At 55.1% G+C, this 17,460-nt stretch overlaps 1 protein-coding gene across 4 annotated transcripts; it reads left to right on the forward strand.

Moving 5' to 3' along the window:
* Window positions 1-1,182: 1,182 nt before the first annotated feature.
* IRF5 (interferon regulatory factor 5) lies at window positions 1,183-16,579 on the forward strand. 4 transcript variants are annotated; one of them, XM_059171815.1, is made up of 10 exons: window positions 1,183-1,504; window positions 3,081-3,356; window positions 11,038-11,243; window positions 13,021-13,210; window positions 13,613-13,725; window positions 14,134-14,167; window positions 14,351-14,623; window positions 14,864-15,256; window positions 15,341-15,459; window positions 15,733-16,579. In XM_059171815.1, exons 2-10 carry the CDS (start codon window positions 3,323-3,325, stop codon window positions 15,979-15,981), a joined length of 1,611 nt encoding a protein of 536 aa, XP_059027798.1. In that variant the 5' UTR covers window positions 1,183-1,504; window positions 3,081-3,322; the 3' UTR covers window positions 15,982-16,579. The 4 variants fall into 4 exon arrangements, with proteins under 4 accessions (XP_059027798.1, XP_059027799.1, XP_059027800.1 ...); XM_059171816.1 differs by lacking the exon at window positions 3,081-3,356; XM_059171817.1 differs by lacking the exons at window positions 1,183-1,504; window positions 3,081-3,356 and adding an exon at window positions 6,434-6,571.
* Window positions 16,580-17,460: the final 881 nt, after the last annotated feature.

Below are 17,460 nucleotides of genomic sequence, written 5' to 3' on the forward strand. Positions count from 1 at the left end.
GCCTGATAGAAGTCAGAAAATGGCCAGCCTCCTGAGAGCTGAGAGGAGGTCCGGAGAGGGGCAGCGGGCCCCCAAGGCGGTGGGCTGGAGGGAGGGAGAAACAGAGCGTGGGGGCAGGTGCCGCCCCGCCTCTCTGTGAAGGATGTGTTCTTTCTCTTTGCTTTGCTTTTTGTAGTTACTTAGAATTTTTTTTTATAATTTTTTATTTTTTTTATTAACATATAAGTATTATTAGCCCCAGGGGTACAGGTCTGTGAATCGCCAGGTTTACACACTTCATAGCACATACCTTCCTGAATGTCCATAACCCCACCACCCTCACAGATTGAACACACTTGCTCTCCAGATGGCCAGTTCTGGGGGGACTCAGGATCCCTGGGCTCACTGTCCTCTTGCCCAGTTCTGGGCACTCTGTGACCTGCTACTGCAAAGCAAAGCCTTTTTGGTGAGTTGGGGCGGGGGGGTTGGCCCCCTGCAAGCCCCTTCCTGCCTGAGCAGGTACCTCTTTTGTCTTCCTGTTCTCATGATGGGCCTCAGATCAGCTGTGAAACCATGTCAGCCTCCCTGCAGCTTTCCAAGTGCTGCCCCCAGAAAGAGTGAGGAGGACAGGCTGAGAGAAACAGGATATACATGGCCTGAGCTGGCCCAGATCTGTGGAGACACCTGGATCCTGCAAGCCCACCAGCACCCCTATGGCTCTAATTGGCCCAGCACGGGGACTTGGGTGGCCATCGGGGTTCCCTCTGGCTCCTGGCTTGGAGGGCTGTGAACCAGTGGGGTTCTACAGCACTGGCTTGGTAAGACCAGCCCCCAGACTCCCCTCCAGAGAGGCCTGGCAGCCAGCCTCCTCCTCTCCAGAGCAGAGTGAGCTCCCCAGGGCCCTTCAGGCACTAGAGCAATCTTGCTTTCTTGACTTTCCACCCCTGGCATCAGAAGCTACCAGAGCAGTAGAGCAGCCTGAGGGACACCCCACCTAGGGCCCCCCAAAGGCCTGACCCCCCCCCCATCCCCCAGAATTGTAGCCCAGGAGGACCTGGCTGGCAGGAACCCAGCACCAGTTCCCACAGCTCTGTTTGGCTTCCAAGAGCACGCACTCCTCCCTCCACCGTAAGCAGGAAATGCTCAGCCCACAACCACAACCCCTGCCCAGCCTGCTCCGGAGAAGGCCGAAGAGAAGACAGCTGCCTTCCACGGTGAAGTGTTGAGAGGCCGTGTAGGGGGAAGGTCTTGCCCCTGTGCCCCTCCCAGGACCTCCTGCTTCAGCCGCTCTAGGCCAGAGAGCCCCTCTTCTGAATTCCCAGAGCCACCCCTGCACCCTCTGTCATCTGCCCACCACCCTGAGGTCCTGATGTGAGCTGAGGAGCGCCCCCATGCTTTTGGGCTGACCCTGACCTCCTGGACAGAACTGACTCCTCGTGTCTCCTCCCAAAGGACATCAGTCCTGCCCCAGGCAGGATCCCAAGCCCTGGCTTCAAGGACCAGGGGCTTCAGATGGATCTGGCTGGTAAGCCCACTGGAGCCTGACTGTCGGGCCTCCTGAACCCCAACCAATGATAGGTGGGCCTCCTGCTTCTGGATGGGAACCCTGTCCCCAGTGGGGACACCTACAGACTCTGGGCATCAACCAGGTTTGTCTGGGACAAGAGAGGACACTGAGGTCCACAACTCAGTCCTGTGGGGCCGAGTGGCCTCCGTCCGTTCACAGTGCAGGAGCCTAGAAGGCTCGAGTTGCCTCCTCTTTCTTTTCCTTCTTATCCAGGTGCAGAATGGGAATCCTCACCCCTTCTCTGACAGGGCCCAGTTGTGGGAAATCCGCTGAGTTCAGCAGATTTTCTGAGCACTTGAATCATGGCCGGCAGGGGTGGGGGGGTGGTATCAGGATGTCTGGGCGAGGCATCCTGGTAGTCTAGAAGGAAGATGTGAGCGAGGGAGAGGTCAGCAGAAGGACCAAGGATGAGGGCACAAAGAGGCAGGGCAGCTCTGATGGCGGGGTGGGGGGTTGGGGAGTGGCAGGGGACAGCACTAAGGCACTGAGCTGAGCTAGGAGAGTCTCCACCACCTTTATTTGAAGAACCTTTATTTGAGAGGGGTGTCTAGGCGGCTCAGTTGGTTAAGCGTCTGATTCTTGATCTGGGCTCAGGTCATGATCTCAGGGTTGTGAGATGGAGCCTTGAGTCAGGCTGGCATGGAGCCTGCTTAAGAGTCTCTCTTGTTAGGGCGCCTGGGTGGCTCAGTGGGTTAAAGCCTCTGCCTTCGGCTCGGGTTGTGATCCCAGGGTCCTGGGATGGAGCCCCGCATGGGGCTCTCTGCTCAGCGGGGAGCCTGCTTCCTTCTCTCTCTCTGCCTGCCTCTCTGCCTGCTTGTGATCCCTATCTGTCAAAAAAAAAAATAAAATCTAAAAAAAAAGAGTCTCTTTTGTCAGCTGCCTCTGCCCCTCCCCTCTCTCGCCCTCTCTTAAAATAAATAAATAAATAAATAATGAGTGAGCAGTTGAGAAATCCAGACACTAGGGCTACCCTGGGATCTGAGAGTTTATTCAAGAAAGAGATGTGGAAACTGGAAGTTTCTGAGCTATTCCTGGGAGCTCCAGAGCCTGCTTGCACCGTGGGACCGAGGTCGAGAGCAGAGTCCATGGAAGAGGGCCAGAAGCCAGGTTGCCACAGGGGTCGGGGCGAGCGAAAGTGCTGAGCACAAAGGAAAAGGGAAGTAGCCTCTGTTCTTAGAAGGGCCAAGGGAGCAGAGAGCCAGGACCTGGGATGGTGACAGCACAGCTCCTGAGACCTCAGGCCGTAGGAGGAGGAGAGCAGCAGATTGCGGGGGTACGTGCGGACGTGAGGTCTAGGGGTGTGCATGTGACAGTGCTAGCCCTGTGGGGGACTTGCAGGCCATGCCCTGGAAAGCTCTGAGGGGGTGACAGTTGGTAAGAAATGGGGAGCCCCCCCAGGATGGCCTTCCTGGGAATGGCCCAGAATAAGGCTACCACATGCATGTTTACAGGAGCCAAGAGTGGCTCCGCCTGAACAGTGACCCGCAGGGACCCCTCATTTTGTGATGTAAGCACTTTCGCTCTCCCTCCACAGAATGGAAGCTCCAGGAGGGCAGGGGGCTTGTCCACTGTTTTGTGCTGGCCCGTGGAAGCACTGGGCACTCACTGAAGTCAGGCCTCAAAGCTGACCTGTGACAGAGATGTTATCCTCATTTCACAGCTGGGAAATGGGGGCTCCAAGAGTCTGTGGTTAGCTCCAGGTCACATAATGCCTCAGTGGCTGAACCAGGGACTGCCTCAGGCCTGTTTGACTCCAGGGCCTGACGTCTAGTCAACATGTTTCCAGAAACAGGGGGTACCCATGAGACAGGTGAGCCTGGGGGAGTCCCAGGGGCTGAGGCTGAGGGGGTGGGTCTCTTGGAGGGGAGGTAAAGGCAGCCATCCTTCGCATAGGCCAGCACTGAAAGGGGCAGTTCCAGAGTTGGGGGGAGGGTGGTTCTTGTCCTACTGTGCCTTGCACCTCTGTCCTCTGTCCCTACCAGTCACACTAGGCTTCTTTCAGTTCCCTTTGGTAACATGGCTCCCCCCACCCACACACCCATGCTCCCTGGCCTCTACCGGAATCGGGCCTCTCACCGCACCCTCAATCCGCCACCCCATTCAGGGGAAGTGGGGGCAGGGGCTGGCTCACCGTTGGGAGTGAGGGGCCTGGACACATATCTAGGGCTGTGGAGGCAAAGTCTCCCTGTTCCCATGTGGCCAGGGCCTGCTGGGGGTGTGGGGGTGGGGCTGGGGGGCCAGGAGTGATTGCGTGGTCTTGGGGTAGCCTCACTTCTCTTTTGCTTTTGCTTCACCACAGACAGCATGGGGAGGCAAGGGGACCCTTCTGTTTTGGAAGAACCTGAAGGATGAGCTCTGCCCCTGCCCCTTCCTCCCAAGGCCATGTCTCTGGCCCAGAGTGGTTCTTGGTTGAGGTTCCCTTGGTCCCAAGGCAAGACTCCAGGAGAGCAGAGATTCTGCATAACCCCTGTCACTGGGGCCTCATACCAATGCTGTGAGTTCAGTAACCTCTTCTCCCCTTCACAGACAGAGAATGAGACTCATAGAACCTGCCTGAGGTCACTTAGCACCAGAGATGGATGCCTGCTCAAGTGTGGTGAGCTTCCTCAACCACAGCCCCTGCACACTTCTTAACGAAGTTTAGAGTCTCTAAGAGTAGGGACCTCCCCTGAGCAAAAGGGACAGTGCGTAGGGGGCAGGGGGCAGCATCCTAGAATCTCATGGTCCCTCAGACTGTGTGTGGGACATCTGACAATAAAATAAGTCTCTTGGTGGCTATTACTCCAGATATATTTTCTGGATCGACATAGAATATTTTTTCTTTTTTTTTTTTTTTTTTTTTTATTTAAAGATTTTATTTATTTATTTGATAGAGAGAAATCACAAGTAGATGGAGAGGCAGGCAGAGAGAGAGAGAGAGAAAAGCAGGCTCCCTGCTGAGCAGAGAGCCCGATGCGGGACTCGATCCCAGGACCCTGAGATCATGACCCGAGCCGAAGGCAGCGGCTTAACCCACTGAGCCACCCAGGCGCCCTAGAATATTTTTTCTATCGAGTGTAACTGATCTCCAGTGGAAAAGGGTTCCCATTTTGTGGCCACTTTCTATTTAATGGTAGTTTCATTTTTACAGAAGAAAAATACAAAACAATCTACCTATCCACGTTTTTCCCATCCACGCTTTAAATTTTCAAAAACACAAGAGAGGAAAATACTCAGCAGATACAAATAACAAAATACTTACACATAATTATATTTCCAATTTATTTTAGGCCTGGGGGTTGGGGGAGAGGGAGAGAGATGCAGAAAAGATGAAAAAAAGACACCACACAGTAAGTAATGATACAGATTTGAAGATACAGATTTGAAGAACAACCCAGGCATTCCTAGAGGGAAAAGCAGAGGAGGGAAAGGTCAAAGTTTTGATTCATCAGCTAATACTGGATTTGGGGAAAACATAGGAACCTCTGAACTTTTAAAGGCAAATAATACTATCAAAAATGTATATATTTTGGGGCACCTGGGTGGCTCAGTGGGTTAAAGCCTCTGTCTTTGGCTCAGGTCAGGATCCCAGGGTCTTGGGATTGAGCCCACATCAGGCTCTCTGCTCAGCAGGGAGCCTGCTTCCTCCTCTCTCTCTGCCTGACTCTCTGCCTACTTGTAATTTCTCTCTGTCAAATAAATAAATAAATAAATAAATCTTTAAAAATGTATATATTTTAGTTGCTATCTAAAATTTAATCAATTAACTGGGAAATTTTCTTCATTTAAAAAATTTTTTATTAAAAATTAGTATAGGGGCACCTAGGTAGGCTCAGTCAGTTAAGCATCCGCCCTTGGCTCAGGTCATGATCCCAGGGTTCTGGGATCAAGCCCCACATCCGGCTTCCTGCTCAGCGGGGAGCCCGCTTCTCCCTCTCACTGTCTACTGCTTTGCCTTCTTGTGCTCTCTGTCAAATAAATAAATAAAATCTTTTTGAAAAATAAAAATTACTATAGAAAACAATGAAGAGACAAAAATAGTCCCTGAGTAAGCTGATTCCAATAGGGATCAGACATTAAAATAAAAATTTCTTAAGTGAAGCCAGTAAGGATGAGCTTGGGAGCTCAGAAACCCGACCAAGGAGCCGAAGTTGAGGTAGGCTTTCCAGAAGAGATGATGCTGAAACAAAATTCCGAGAGCAGTCATTATCAAGCAAAGAAGGCTTTCAGGAGGAAGAACGGGACATATGAAGGTTCAGTTGGTGAGACCCATTTATGGAACCCGAAAACGTTCAGGACAGCACGTAGACAGCCAAAGTAGGGCTAAGTGTGACCCTCAGGACGAGAGACCACGCACTCACCCCAGAGGTCCCTAAGGCGACCAGAGAGGGAGAGCTGGGGCAGGCAGGTGTGAAGGTTGAGACTTAGAAATGGACAGAGTGGCTTGAGGAGCCCTGTCTGCAAGCACGTGGAGGAGGATGTACGCCGACCCGTAGGCCTGCGGCTTGGCCCGGGAGAGACCCCCCGAAGGAGCGCGGGCGGGCGGGGCGAGGTCCCTCGAGCTGTCATTCGGCCCTGCAGCGCGCTCCTTTGCACTCTGTTGACGGTCTGTGTCTGCCCGGATCTTGAGCTCCCGAAGGGCGAAGGGCGCGGGCTGGGGAAGTTCCCGAGCCGCGCGGTGCACTTGGGCATCATGAGGAGGGGGTCTGGGGTTGGTAAATGACTGTCTCGCAGTTCCCGATTGCGGAAGGAGCCCAGTAGTCTGCCTGGCGTCTCCTTGGGGAGGCCTTGGGCTGCAGGGGAGTCCGGCCGAGCCCGATGCTCAGGGGCCCTCCGTCGCGAGTCAGCCCGGTGGGGGGCGGGGGCAGGGTGGTCCCGAGGGGCAGGGCGGGGCGCTGCGGGCGCTCCCAGGCTAGGCGGCCGCGGCCCAGGGGCGGGGGCGGGTGATGCGGAAGTGCCAGGCGGGCGCAGCTCGGGGAGAGCGCAGCTCGGCCCCGCCGCCCGGCCCGTGGTCCCGGGCGCAGCCACGCGGGCGCACGTAGACAGGTAGGTCCCGACCGCCCGCGCTCCTCTCCGCGCCCTCCCGGTACCTGCCGGCGGCGGGCGGGGGACTGGGGCAGGGCGGGAGCGCGGGAGGGGTCGACGTCCGGCTCCGCCAGGTGGTGGAGCTCCGGAGGGGTGTTGGGGTGGGGGTGGGGGTGCGCCTACTGCAGGGCGCGCCCCTCGGGTCTGGCGGCCTCCAAGGTGCTTCCTACGTCCGGATCAGCGCGGGATGCGCCGCACCCGCAGCCTCCGTCCCGCAGGCGCCGGGAGAGCCCGGAGGCCGGGGCGGCGGTGGGGTCACCAATGCAGGGGCGTCAGCTCCGCTCTTCTGTACTTACCTCCGCAAGGATGGAGAGCGCCAGGGCGCCCCACGGCGGTCTGGCTTGGGTCTTAGAGAGGCGAGTCCCTAGTCCCCCTTTCGGCGCGCTTTGCAGCCACCCTGTCGGTTAAGAGGATGAGGCTTCAGGGACTCGTCGTCCCAGGACCTCAAGGCCAATGGCAGGAACTCGGGCAGAGCGTGTAGGAAGATGGTGTCGGGTAGGGGCGCCGTCTTTTGACTCGCGACGGACAAGAGGCTCTGACTCTCCTAGCGGAGAAGCCTGGGGAGAATTCGTGGACGAGTTTCTTTAGGTCCTTCCCTCGAACTTAGGAACAAAACAAGCAAGAGTCTGAAAGTAGAGGGAAAGGGAGATGGCTGGGGCCGCGACGCGGGTAGAAGGTGTTCCCCACCTCCTCCCCGCAATGCGTAGGGGTCTCTAGGCGGTCGGGGGAGGGGGCACGAAAGGGTGGGGAAGAGACTGGGGGCGCCATGGGCTGGAGGAGGGCTCCCGAGGCAGAACCCGACCCCGAGCCCGCGCCCAGAGCGAGGATAAGTGTCCGCGACCTGCCAGGACGCAGGCGGGACCGATGGAGGAGGCTAGAGGTGCAGCGGGGGCCAGAGGTAGAGTCCCCGCTCTCCCTGGAGCTATCCGGTCGGGCGTGGAGACTCCTGTCAAGTCTACGGCGGCACCGGGAATCCACTCTTTTGTACCTAAAGGCCTTGCTTTGGGGTTTCCCCCTGCACGTTGGCCTTCCCCTGCAGGAAGCCGTGAGAGGCATCTGCTGCCTCAGAGCCTCGGCTTGGCTCGGGATGTGTCAACCCACCCTGAGGGTGTGGGGTTAGAGTCATACCAGGTGCAGCGAACCCTTTGCCTTCTCCCGGGTTTAGTGTGGGGTCTGCGGAGAGACTGTGATTCAGACAAACTCCACAGGTGGCAAGGGCTTGAAACTCTTCTCACGAGGGGGCTGCCCAGCTTCCTCCTAGGTCCCAGACCCTGGTCATCACGATGTTGCAGTTTCCTCGGGTGGTTGGCTCCTGGAATTTTAGGGCTCTGGAGTGAATTGTGGGGCTTCCCCACCTCAGCAGGAGTTCCTGAGCTGCTCCTCTAGATGCTTCACTTTTATACAATTCACCCATAAAGGCTTCCTCAGATCCTCAAAAGCCTCAACTCTTTTCTTCATTTTTTTTTTTTAAGATTTTATTTATGTATTTGACAGAGAGAAATCACAAGTAGATGGAGAGGCAGGCAGAGAGAGAGAGAGGGAAGCAGGCTCCCTGCGGAGCAGAGAGCCCGATGCGGGACTCGATCCCAGGACCCTGAGATCATGACCTGAGCCGAAGGCAGCGGCTTAACCCACTGAGCCACCCAGGCGCCCTTTTCTTCATTTTTTTTTTAAAGATTTTATTTATTTATCTGACAGAGAGAGAGAGAGAGAGAGCACACATACAAGCAGGGGGAGCAGCAGGCAGAGGGAGAGGGAGAAGCAGGCTCCCCACTGAGCAGAGAGCCCCATATGGGGCTCAATCCCAGGACTCCGGAATCATGATCTGAGCCACAGGCAGATGCTCAACCCAGAAGCTCAGCCAGCCGACTGAACCACCCAGGTGCCCCTCCTTCCCTCATTTCCATGGAAACTGGTGCCGGTTTTTCTGGCTTTCCTCACTCTCCAGGGCACAAACCCTAGGTCTGGGGGCTGCAGAAAAGTCACCCCAAGTCTCCAGACCTCTGAGAAGGCAGAACTGGCCGGGCCTGCGGTCTATTGAAAAATCAAGTCCTCACAGCAAGGGGAGGAGGGGGTGAAACATGGGCCTTCTGAGGTGTGCCGTATCTTTCAAGGTCCCCTGGGAGTGCAGGTGACTGTTTCTACCTGGAGGCAACGCAGGGATGGGGCACAAAAGGGTTGAAATTTAGAACTCTTGGCCTTAGGATAGTCTGAGATCTAAGTCCACCTCTAGGCAGGAGGCAGCCTGTTTGGGAAATACTGAGCCTGATCCTGGTGCACCTGAGGCTGAAGACCTTTCTTTTTTGGCCTGCCCGACACCCTCCCTTGGCCCTGGCCAGACTTGTTAGGACAGCCTCTTCTCCATACCCCGCTCCTTAGCTGCCCAGAGCGATTGTACCCTACTGACATGAGTAATTTCAAAATCTTTGTCTTGAACAGCCCCACTGGGCCAGGCTAGGCAGCAGAACTCACCCTGACTTCCTCCTTGCCCTGGGCAGAGGAGGAGGCCCTCTCTGGTCTCCCAGTTCCCACCACCCCAGGCACAGCTGTGGGCCTGACTATGTGGAAGTCGTCAGGGTAGCTTACCTTCTCCTTAGGGTCGAGAGAGATTTCCTCTCACTTAGCCACAATTGGCAGCTACTGATGACTATCACTGGTCTGTTCTAGGACCAAGGCCTCTGGGCAGAGGGCACAGGTGGGAACTATAAATAGCACTGTGGTGGGTGAGGCTCTAACCCAGTGCTGTGAACCGCACCAAATGTATAATGACCCTCAGCAAGGCTTGGGGATTGGGGAATGAGCTACAGGGTAAGGGATTGAGAATTTGGTCTTGGGGACCCCAATGTCAATTTTTCCATGTATCTTCCCTCCCCCAGTTCACAGTGAGTCAGATTTCCGCGTTGTCTTGTCTGGCCACTTTCATTTCCCCTGGGACTGGGTGGAGGTTGGTTCAGAAAGGGGAACTGAGCCACCAGTCTTATGAGGCCTGGGGACAGGGCTGGGGGCTCTCCCACTCTCCCTGTCCTAGCCCAGAGCTGGGCACTGCTGTGAGGAGAGGTTTGTGGATGGAGACGTCTTCGCAGCGGGAAGGTAGCACTTAGCGACTCCAGCCCCAAAAGGTACTGGGAGGGAATTTCTGGGGAACTGAGCTCTAAGCAAGCCTGGAATGATAGGGTCCACACCTGAGAGATCGTCTTGTTCCAATCTCCCACCGAAAGTGGGCCAGGAAGTCCCCCTGGGCTTGAGTACCCCCAGAAACCGGTTGCTCCCAGGCCTACCCTAGTAGTTCCATGGCTTTAGCTGTTATAAAGTTCTTTTTCCATCTGGGTATAGTCTGCCCCGATGGAGGCTGTCCAGATGTTGACTCAAACCCTAGTCCTTTTGTCCCATGCTGGAACCACAAATGTTACGGAGAGCTCTGGTCCCTATCCACCAACCCAGAGGCCCCATTTCCTTCAGCCATTCCTTCCGTGACAGGCCCAACCCACTGTAGATCCCTGCCTGTGTCACAGCCCCAGCGGCCATCCTCTGACCTCTGGTCTCACCCCACTCTGAGTCAGAGGAGGATCCCAGAGACAGCATGGCTGGTGGTGGGAAGAAACAGCTGGAGGACAGAATCTTCCAGCATCTGGGGTATATCAGTTAGCTGGTATTTCTCAAGTCCCACTTAAGGCCCCTATCCTGGTGACCAGGAGGTAGACCAAGGGGGCCGATGGGATTTCTCTCAAGACATCCCTTGTGGGGAAGCTTCAGTCCTGGGGGAAACTGAGGAGGAAAGGAAGTTCTGAGGAACGGGTGTGGGAACCCTCTCTTCATTCCCACACTATGACTTGCTCTTTAGCCAGGTTTCCTAGAAGGTGACAGAGCGAGGGAATTCTCAGGACAAAGAGAGGAAGGGCAGAAGGGAAGGGAGGGAGGCAGGGTGCGCAGGAGGGAAGCTGAGGAAAGAGGTGGAATGGGCTGCACTGGTTTGCTCCACCCGAAGCAAGGGGGCTGGCTTTTGGTCCCTGCATGTCAGTCATTCGTCAGCTGTGGGCTACCTAGCCCTGGAGCAGCTCCGTACCTTTGTGGCTTTCCAGCCTCACAGCAGCTGGGAAGTCCATGCCCCACGTGGTACAGCATGTCTGGGGTGGGGGGAGCACGCACAGCACCCCCCCTCTTTGTAACCCCCTTCTCCCCTCCCACCCTCAAACACAAAGCACAGACACAGTGACCCTATGACAAAGAGGTTGATGGTGGGAAAAAGGAATTAGCTGGGAGCATCCGGGCAGATGGGAGACACTCCAGCCCCCAGTGCTGGGAGAAAGAGAAAAGCCATACTATCCCTGGCTTGGACCCCCGTGTACTCCTGCCTCCGATCTTCCTGCTGCAGGGCGCGTCTATCTGCAAGTCTTCTGTTGACTAATGACCCCCTCTTTCTCCCACAGACCCCTTTGCCATGAACCAGCCTGCCTCCAGGGCCCCACCTCCGCCCCGCCGGGTGCGACTGAAGCCGTGGCTGGTGGCTCAGGTGAACAGCTGCCAGTACCCAGGGCTGCAGTGGGTCAATGGGGAAAGGAAATTCTTCTGCATCCCGTGGCGCCATGCCACGCGGCACGGCCCCAGCCAGGACGGAGACAATACCATCTTCAAGGTAAGCTCCGGGTGGGGGTGACTGCCTGGACTTCCGGGGCACCCTTGCCCTTGAAGAGGATCCCCAAACATCTCACACTGACACCTCTCCTGGCCACCTGGCTGTAGGTGACCCCAGGCTCGGACCCGGGGATGTGTCTTTTTTAACCTACCCCCAGCTGTGTCTTTTTTAACCTCTTGCCCAGAGCAACATGGGCATGGAAAGGTTCCCCCGGGAGACCTTCCGCCTCCTCCCTTTTCTTGTCTCATTCTTACCACCCGAGAGTACGGGTGCAGTGTGCGTGTTTGGTGCGTGTTGGATCTAAATGGAAACCACAGATTGCCCCCGTGATGGGAACACGAGGAGCTAACTGCATTTGCACTTTTCTGTATGTGCGTCGATAAAATTAAAACATGAAATCGTTGTTTTGCATCCTGCATTTTCCAGCCAACATCAGAACCAGCTTTCCTCTGCCACGAAGGTCACGTCACTTTCAGCGACTGCTGGAGGGGTCAGCAGTTGAGTTATCCAAACCCGGCATTTGGACCCTTCCTGTTCCTTCTGGTGTCCCCGCGTCCCTGTACCCTCCTCTAAACACTTGTCCACTGTGGATCTCGTGTGAATTTCTTTGGGGGTAGTTCCTGGTATTCAACATTGCTGGGTCAAAGAGAATCCTTATTATTTTTTTAAGATTTTGATATGCTTTCCTTTGTTTTGGCAGGCTGATATTTACCCTTTGAAGGTTCTTTTCAAATCTGTCTCTTATTTTTGAATAGGCACCGCAATTCAAAATTTAAAAAGTGTAATATGGTTTGCAGCAAAGAAAAATCTCCCTCCCACCCCAAAAAAGTCTCCAGCCACCCCCTCCCTCCCCAGAGGCAATTAGTATTGTCATTTTCTAGTTCATCCTTCCTGAGAGATTTTTGTGCATACACACAAATAGGTACCTATCTTCCCCCCTGCCACTGCTTTTCACAAAATCATAGATGTAGATGTACCTTTCTGTATCTCCTATTTCTTGAAGATTACAACATGTCAGGATATCGAAAACATCTTCTTTTTTTTTTTTTTTTTTTTTTTTCTTGCTGCCCAGTATTCCATTCTAAGGATTGGCTGTAATTTAACCAGTTCCCATGGATGGACATTTGTTCGGGGTCTTCTGTTTTTACAAATAGTGCTGCAGTGAGAAACCTCGTAGGTGCAGAATTTTGTGTGGCTGCTTCTGTATCCCGATGATAAATTCCTAGAGGCCGAATTGCTAGGTTAAGGGGAAGAAATATTTGTAATCCTGCTATCAGCCAACTTACTCCCAAAATAATACCAACAGCCTGCCGAAATGCAGGCACAGTTCTGGAAGCTCTGTGGGCCCTGGAGTCTTCACTACCACCCTGTGAGGTGGGCACTGTGATGGGGATGTTATGGCAAAAAGAGGCAAAGTGACGTGCCCCTGGCACACAGCTGGTGGTTGGCTGTTTCCAGATTCCAACCCAACCCCCCTGCAGATCCCATGCTCTTATGCACCATGTGACACCATCCTCCTTAGAGACTACCTATATGTACCCTAGCAGGAGCAGTGAAGGAAATGCCTTTCAAAGCCCTTAGGTACTTCCTTTCCTTTGTTGGAGTCCTGAGGGCGGAAGGACTGGAGTCCTATCTCCCACCTGGCAGAGGGAGACTCAGGTCAGGTTCCGTGTATCCCTGAAGTTCCCACCACTCAGCAGTGACTCCCATGAGCCAGGAGGGGCTTTGGCAAGGACAGAGGTTCTCTGTGGTTGCCTATCTTTTTTTCCTGCCTCAGGCCTGGGCCAAGGAGACAGGCAAGTACACAGAGGGCGTGGATGAGGCAGACCCGGCTAAGTGGAAGGCCAACCTGCGCTGTGCCCTTAACAAGAGCCGTGACTTCCGCCTCATCTACGACGGACCCCGGGACATGCCGCCTCAGCCCTACAAGATCTACGAGGTCTGCTCTAATGGCTCCGCTCCTGCAGGTATCAGGCCTGGCCCTGTGCGGGCTCCCTAGGAGGCTGTTAAGGAAGGCCCAGGGCCCCTCCAGGATGCAGTGGTGAGGGACATGCTTCGAAGTCGTGACACCCCAGGTTCCTGGGAGTGGCCTGTGATGGACCCTGTGGTGGGGCCCTGAATGACTTGGCACAGACTGGGCTTTGTGTCTGTCTTCCTCAGCTTGCCCCTGTTCTTGGCTCTTAATTCCAGAGCGTGTAGGTCTAGTGACCTGGGGAGCTGAGTGCCATGGGGTCAGGGAGGTCCCTAGCGATTTCTGGTGGCTGTGTGGCCTTTCACCTCACTGCCGGAGCTGTCCTACGGAGCCCTGGTGGCCTTCCTTCTCCTCCCCCACTGACTCCCTTGCTTTGTGTCCTCTCCCTGCCCTGCAGAGTCACAGCCCAGTGAGGACTACACTTGTGGTGCGGGAGAGGAGGAGGAGGTGGAGGAAGAGGAAAATGCGAGCTCAGGACCGTTCTTGGCGGCATCCGCCTGTGCAGATGTGGTGGGTCTTGTTAGGGCCTTTCTGCTGTCCTGCTCTGCTTTCAGGTTAAGCGGTCCCTTTCCTCCAGGGCTCTGCTGCCCTTTTTATAGCTCTTCCCTTGGGTTTGTTCTTGGGGTTTTGTTGGTACAGAGCATGCCCACATGTCTGGCACACCCTCCTCGGGCTGAATAGGCACTACTACCTGTAGAAGGCGCATGAGGACACCACGGCGCTGAGAGTTCAGAGCTGCCTGGGGCTGCAGAGCTGGGGCCAAAGGCAGGGTCGGGCCTTGCAGAGCTGAACACCGGGGAATTGCCTGTGTGGTTCTCGTGGGTTATTTCCTTAGCATCTGATCAACTCATTAACCTGTCCTCCCTTCTCTCTTTCTCTGGCCTATTCCCTCCTCCTTTGCCTGGGTCTTCCCTTCAGCTCCAGAGGATGTTACCAAGCCTGAGCATCACAGGTGGGGCTGGGAGGGGGGTGTGGTTGGGGGCCTAGTATAAGGAGAAGCTGCAGGTCCCCTCAGTTCCTGGGAGGGGGCTGAAGGGAGGCTGCAGGGTGGGTGCCCAGGGTTGAGAGTAGGTGGGCCTGGGAGGAACGTTCTCAGAAGTGGCATTAAAATTCTGCCTGCCCCCACCCTCTGTAGAAGCCGTGCAACCTGGCCCCCCCGTGGCACCCTATTCTTTACCCAAAGAGGAGGTCAAGTGGCCGCCTGCTCTCCAGCCACCTATGGTGCTGGGCCCTCCTGCACCGAACCCCAGCCTCCTGGGCCCCACCCCTGGCAACCCTGCTGGCTTTGGGGAACTTCTCCCTGAGGTCCTCCCAAGCCTGCAGCCTGGGCCCCTTGCTGCTGGCCTGCCCCCCACGGGTGAACAACAGCTCCTGCCTGACCTGCTGATCAGCCCCCACATGCTGCCTCGTAAGGACCCTCAGGAGGGCTGGGCCGAGGAAAGTGGGCCTGGGGGATTGGTTTGCAAGAAGGGTAGTAAAGGGCAAAGATGCTCAAGCCAAGCCCTCCCTGGGTGGTCGGGGGGAAGGAAGTGGGAGAGCCGACTAGATGGGCTGGCTGCTGCTGAGCAGAGGACAGAGTAAGTCAGGGGCTGCAGAACAAGGAGGCGTGGGGCTCACAGACTGGCTGGGCCTGCCCTCTGCCCCACAGTGACTGACCTGGAGATCAAGTTCCAGTACCGGGGGCGACCACCCCGGGCCCTCACCATCAGCAACCCACAGGGCTGCCGGCTCTTCTACAGTCAGCTGGAGGCTACCCAGGAGCAGGTAGAGCTCTTCGGCCCCGTGAGCCTAGAGCAAGTACGCTTCCCCAGCCCTGAGGACATCCCCAGCGACAAGCAGCGCTTCTACACAAACCAGCTGCTGGATGTCCTCGACCGTGGGCTCATACTCCAGCTGCAAGGCCAAGATCTGTATGCCATCCGCCTGTGCCAGTGCAAGGTGTTCTGGAGCGGGCCCTGCGCCTCGGCCCACAGCTCACACCCCAACCCCATCCAGCGGGAGGTCAAAACCAAGCTCTTCAGCCTGGAGCATTTTCTCAATGGTGAGAAATTGCGTCGTATTCCTCGTGGCTTTCTCTTGTGCAGGTGCATGGTTCTAGCCTCTAAGGCTCTTGATCTTGCTGTAGAGCTCATCCTGTTCCAAAAGGGCCAGACTAACACCCCGCCACCCTTTGAGATCTTCTTCTGCTTTGGGGAGGAGTGGCCTGACCGCAAACCCCGGGAGAAGAAGCTCATCACCGTACAGGTAGACCACCATTTCCTCTCTCAAGCTTGAATATTGGGGGAATCCTGGGGCTCAGCCCTTGCCCTAAGGTGGATGGAGGCTTAGGCCTCCCTGGGCAGTGTGGACTTGGCAGCCAGAGATAATCAAAGCCTGGAGCTGCCCTTTATTATGAAGTAGAAATTGGTGCCCCTTGTTCCTGGTAGATGAAGTCCACCTGCCCCTTGGTGGATGCCTTGGGAACAACTGGATTTGATCGTCCGGCCAAGGTTCTCCCTGTTCCTCTTTGCCCCCCAGGTGGTGCCTGTAGCAGCCCGGCTGTTGCTGGAGATGTTCTCAGGGGAGCTTTCTTGGTCAGCTGATAGTATCCGCCTACAAATCTCAAACCCAGACCTCAAAGACCGCATGGTGGAGCAGTTCAAGGAGCTCCATCACATCTGGCTGTCCCAGCAGCAGCTGCAGCCGGTGGCCCAGGCCCCTCCCGTGGCAGGCCTCAGTGCTGGCCAGGGGGCCTGGCCTATGCACCCAGCTGGCATGCAACAATGAGACTGCAGACAGGGACTGGCGCAGGCTTCCCAGGTGGCTGTGTGGGCTCATGTGAAGGTATGATGGGCCCTGTGGGCACTTGACCAGCTGCAGGGCCCTCTACCTGGGTCTCTGGAAAGGGATTTGCACCAAGGAGAGGGAAGAGAGGTCCAAGCTCCAGGGTCTCTCCCATAGCACCTGAGGGAAGCTGGAAGCCAGTTTTGCTTTGAGGGCTATCTTCCTCTATGTGCCTCTCCTCTGCTCTCCCTGGAGGAACTGAGCTCTTAGCCCCAGTGAGCAGAGAAGTTAACTCCACCAACCCTGGGGGCCTAGTTGAGAGGGAATTGTCCCACAGTGGCCCACTCTTGTGGTTGCCCCCAATTCCTCAGGCAAAAAGAGACAAGTACAGTGGATCATGCCCCTTCACCAGGACATGGGTCTAACCCGATGTTGGGGTCCCCTAGTTTGAGCCTCACTTCCTCACATTTCCCTCTGAGAAAGGCACTTGGGTATCATACCAGATCCTTAAGGCCAGCAGCTACCTCCTCCTTGAGAGTCTAAGAACACAGGCAGAAGTACAATTTTATGTATTTTTCAATTAATAAATATGAGAAACAGATTCGGCTATTTACTTTTTCCAGTACCAGTTGCTTCCATGCTGTTCTACCAGACTTTATTTCTGGTATTTGCTGGCCCGGTTTCCCCTAGCACCCACCCTCCATCTCCAGGGCCACAACAGGAGGAGGGCCTGCCTTTACAGGCTGATGAGTCAGTGGGGCTCCATAAGCACTCCGTTGACTGGCTTTGCTTTCTAGGAGGAAGCTAGCTGAAGTAAGGGCGTGGGTCTTTAATTGTGTGTAGTCTAAAATCCTGTCCAGATCAAATTCTGAGTACAACTGATGTTATACAGAAACGTTTGTTTCATTGATTCCAAATATTCTACAGAGCTCCACAGTCAAGCTTATTAGCTCAAAACCCAATACTGTAGCATACTGTGTGACCCTATTTATATAAAACTAAAGAGAATGCAGACTAATCTACAGTGACAGAAAGCAGATCAGTGGCTACTGGAGGATGATAGGAGGCATGAGGAAACTTTTGGGAGTAAAGGTATATTCACTATCTTGATTGTGTTCATGGTTTCATGGGTGTATCCTATGTCAAAGCTTATCAACTACTGAACTGAAATCCGTGCAGCTTATTCTATGTCAATGATACTGCAATACAGGTTTCTTTTTTTCGAAGACCAAATTCTGCACTCAGTGGGTTAGGAATCAGTCTAGTTGGGTGGCTGTTGAGAAAGAATACATGCAGCACGTTTCTGTTTAACGTGCTCAGGGACCCATGGGAGCTATATGGAAGAATAAAATGTAGCATGAGGAGTTTTAGGGTGAACTAAAATAAAAGATGCAGAAAGAGCCGCTCCCCCGAAATATGAAGGGCCCGTGGCATCAAGGGCAGGGCCCACCGTCTAAACTCCATCTACAGCTGTTTCCCAGG

Source organism: Mustela lutreola, chromosome 4 (genome assembly GCF_030435805.1).
Source record: "Mustela lutreola isolate mMusLut2 chromosome 4, mMusLut2.pri, whole genome shotgun sequence".
NCBI lineage: Eukaryota > Metazoa > Chordata > Mammalia > Carnivora > Mustelidae > Mustela > Mustela lutreola.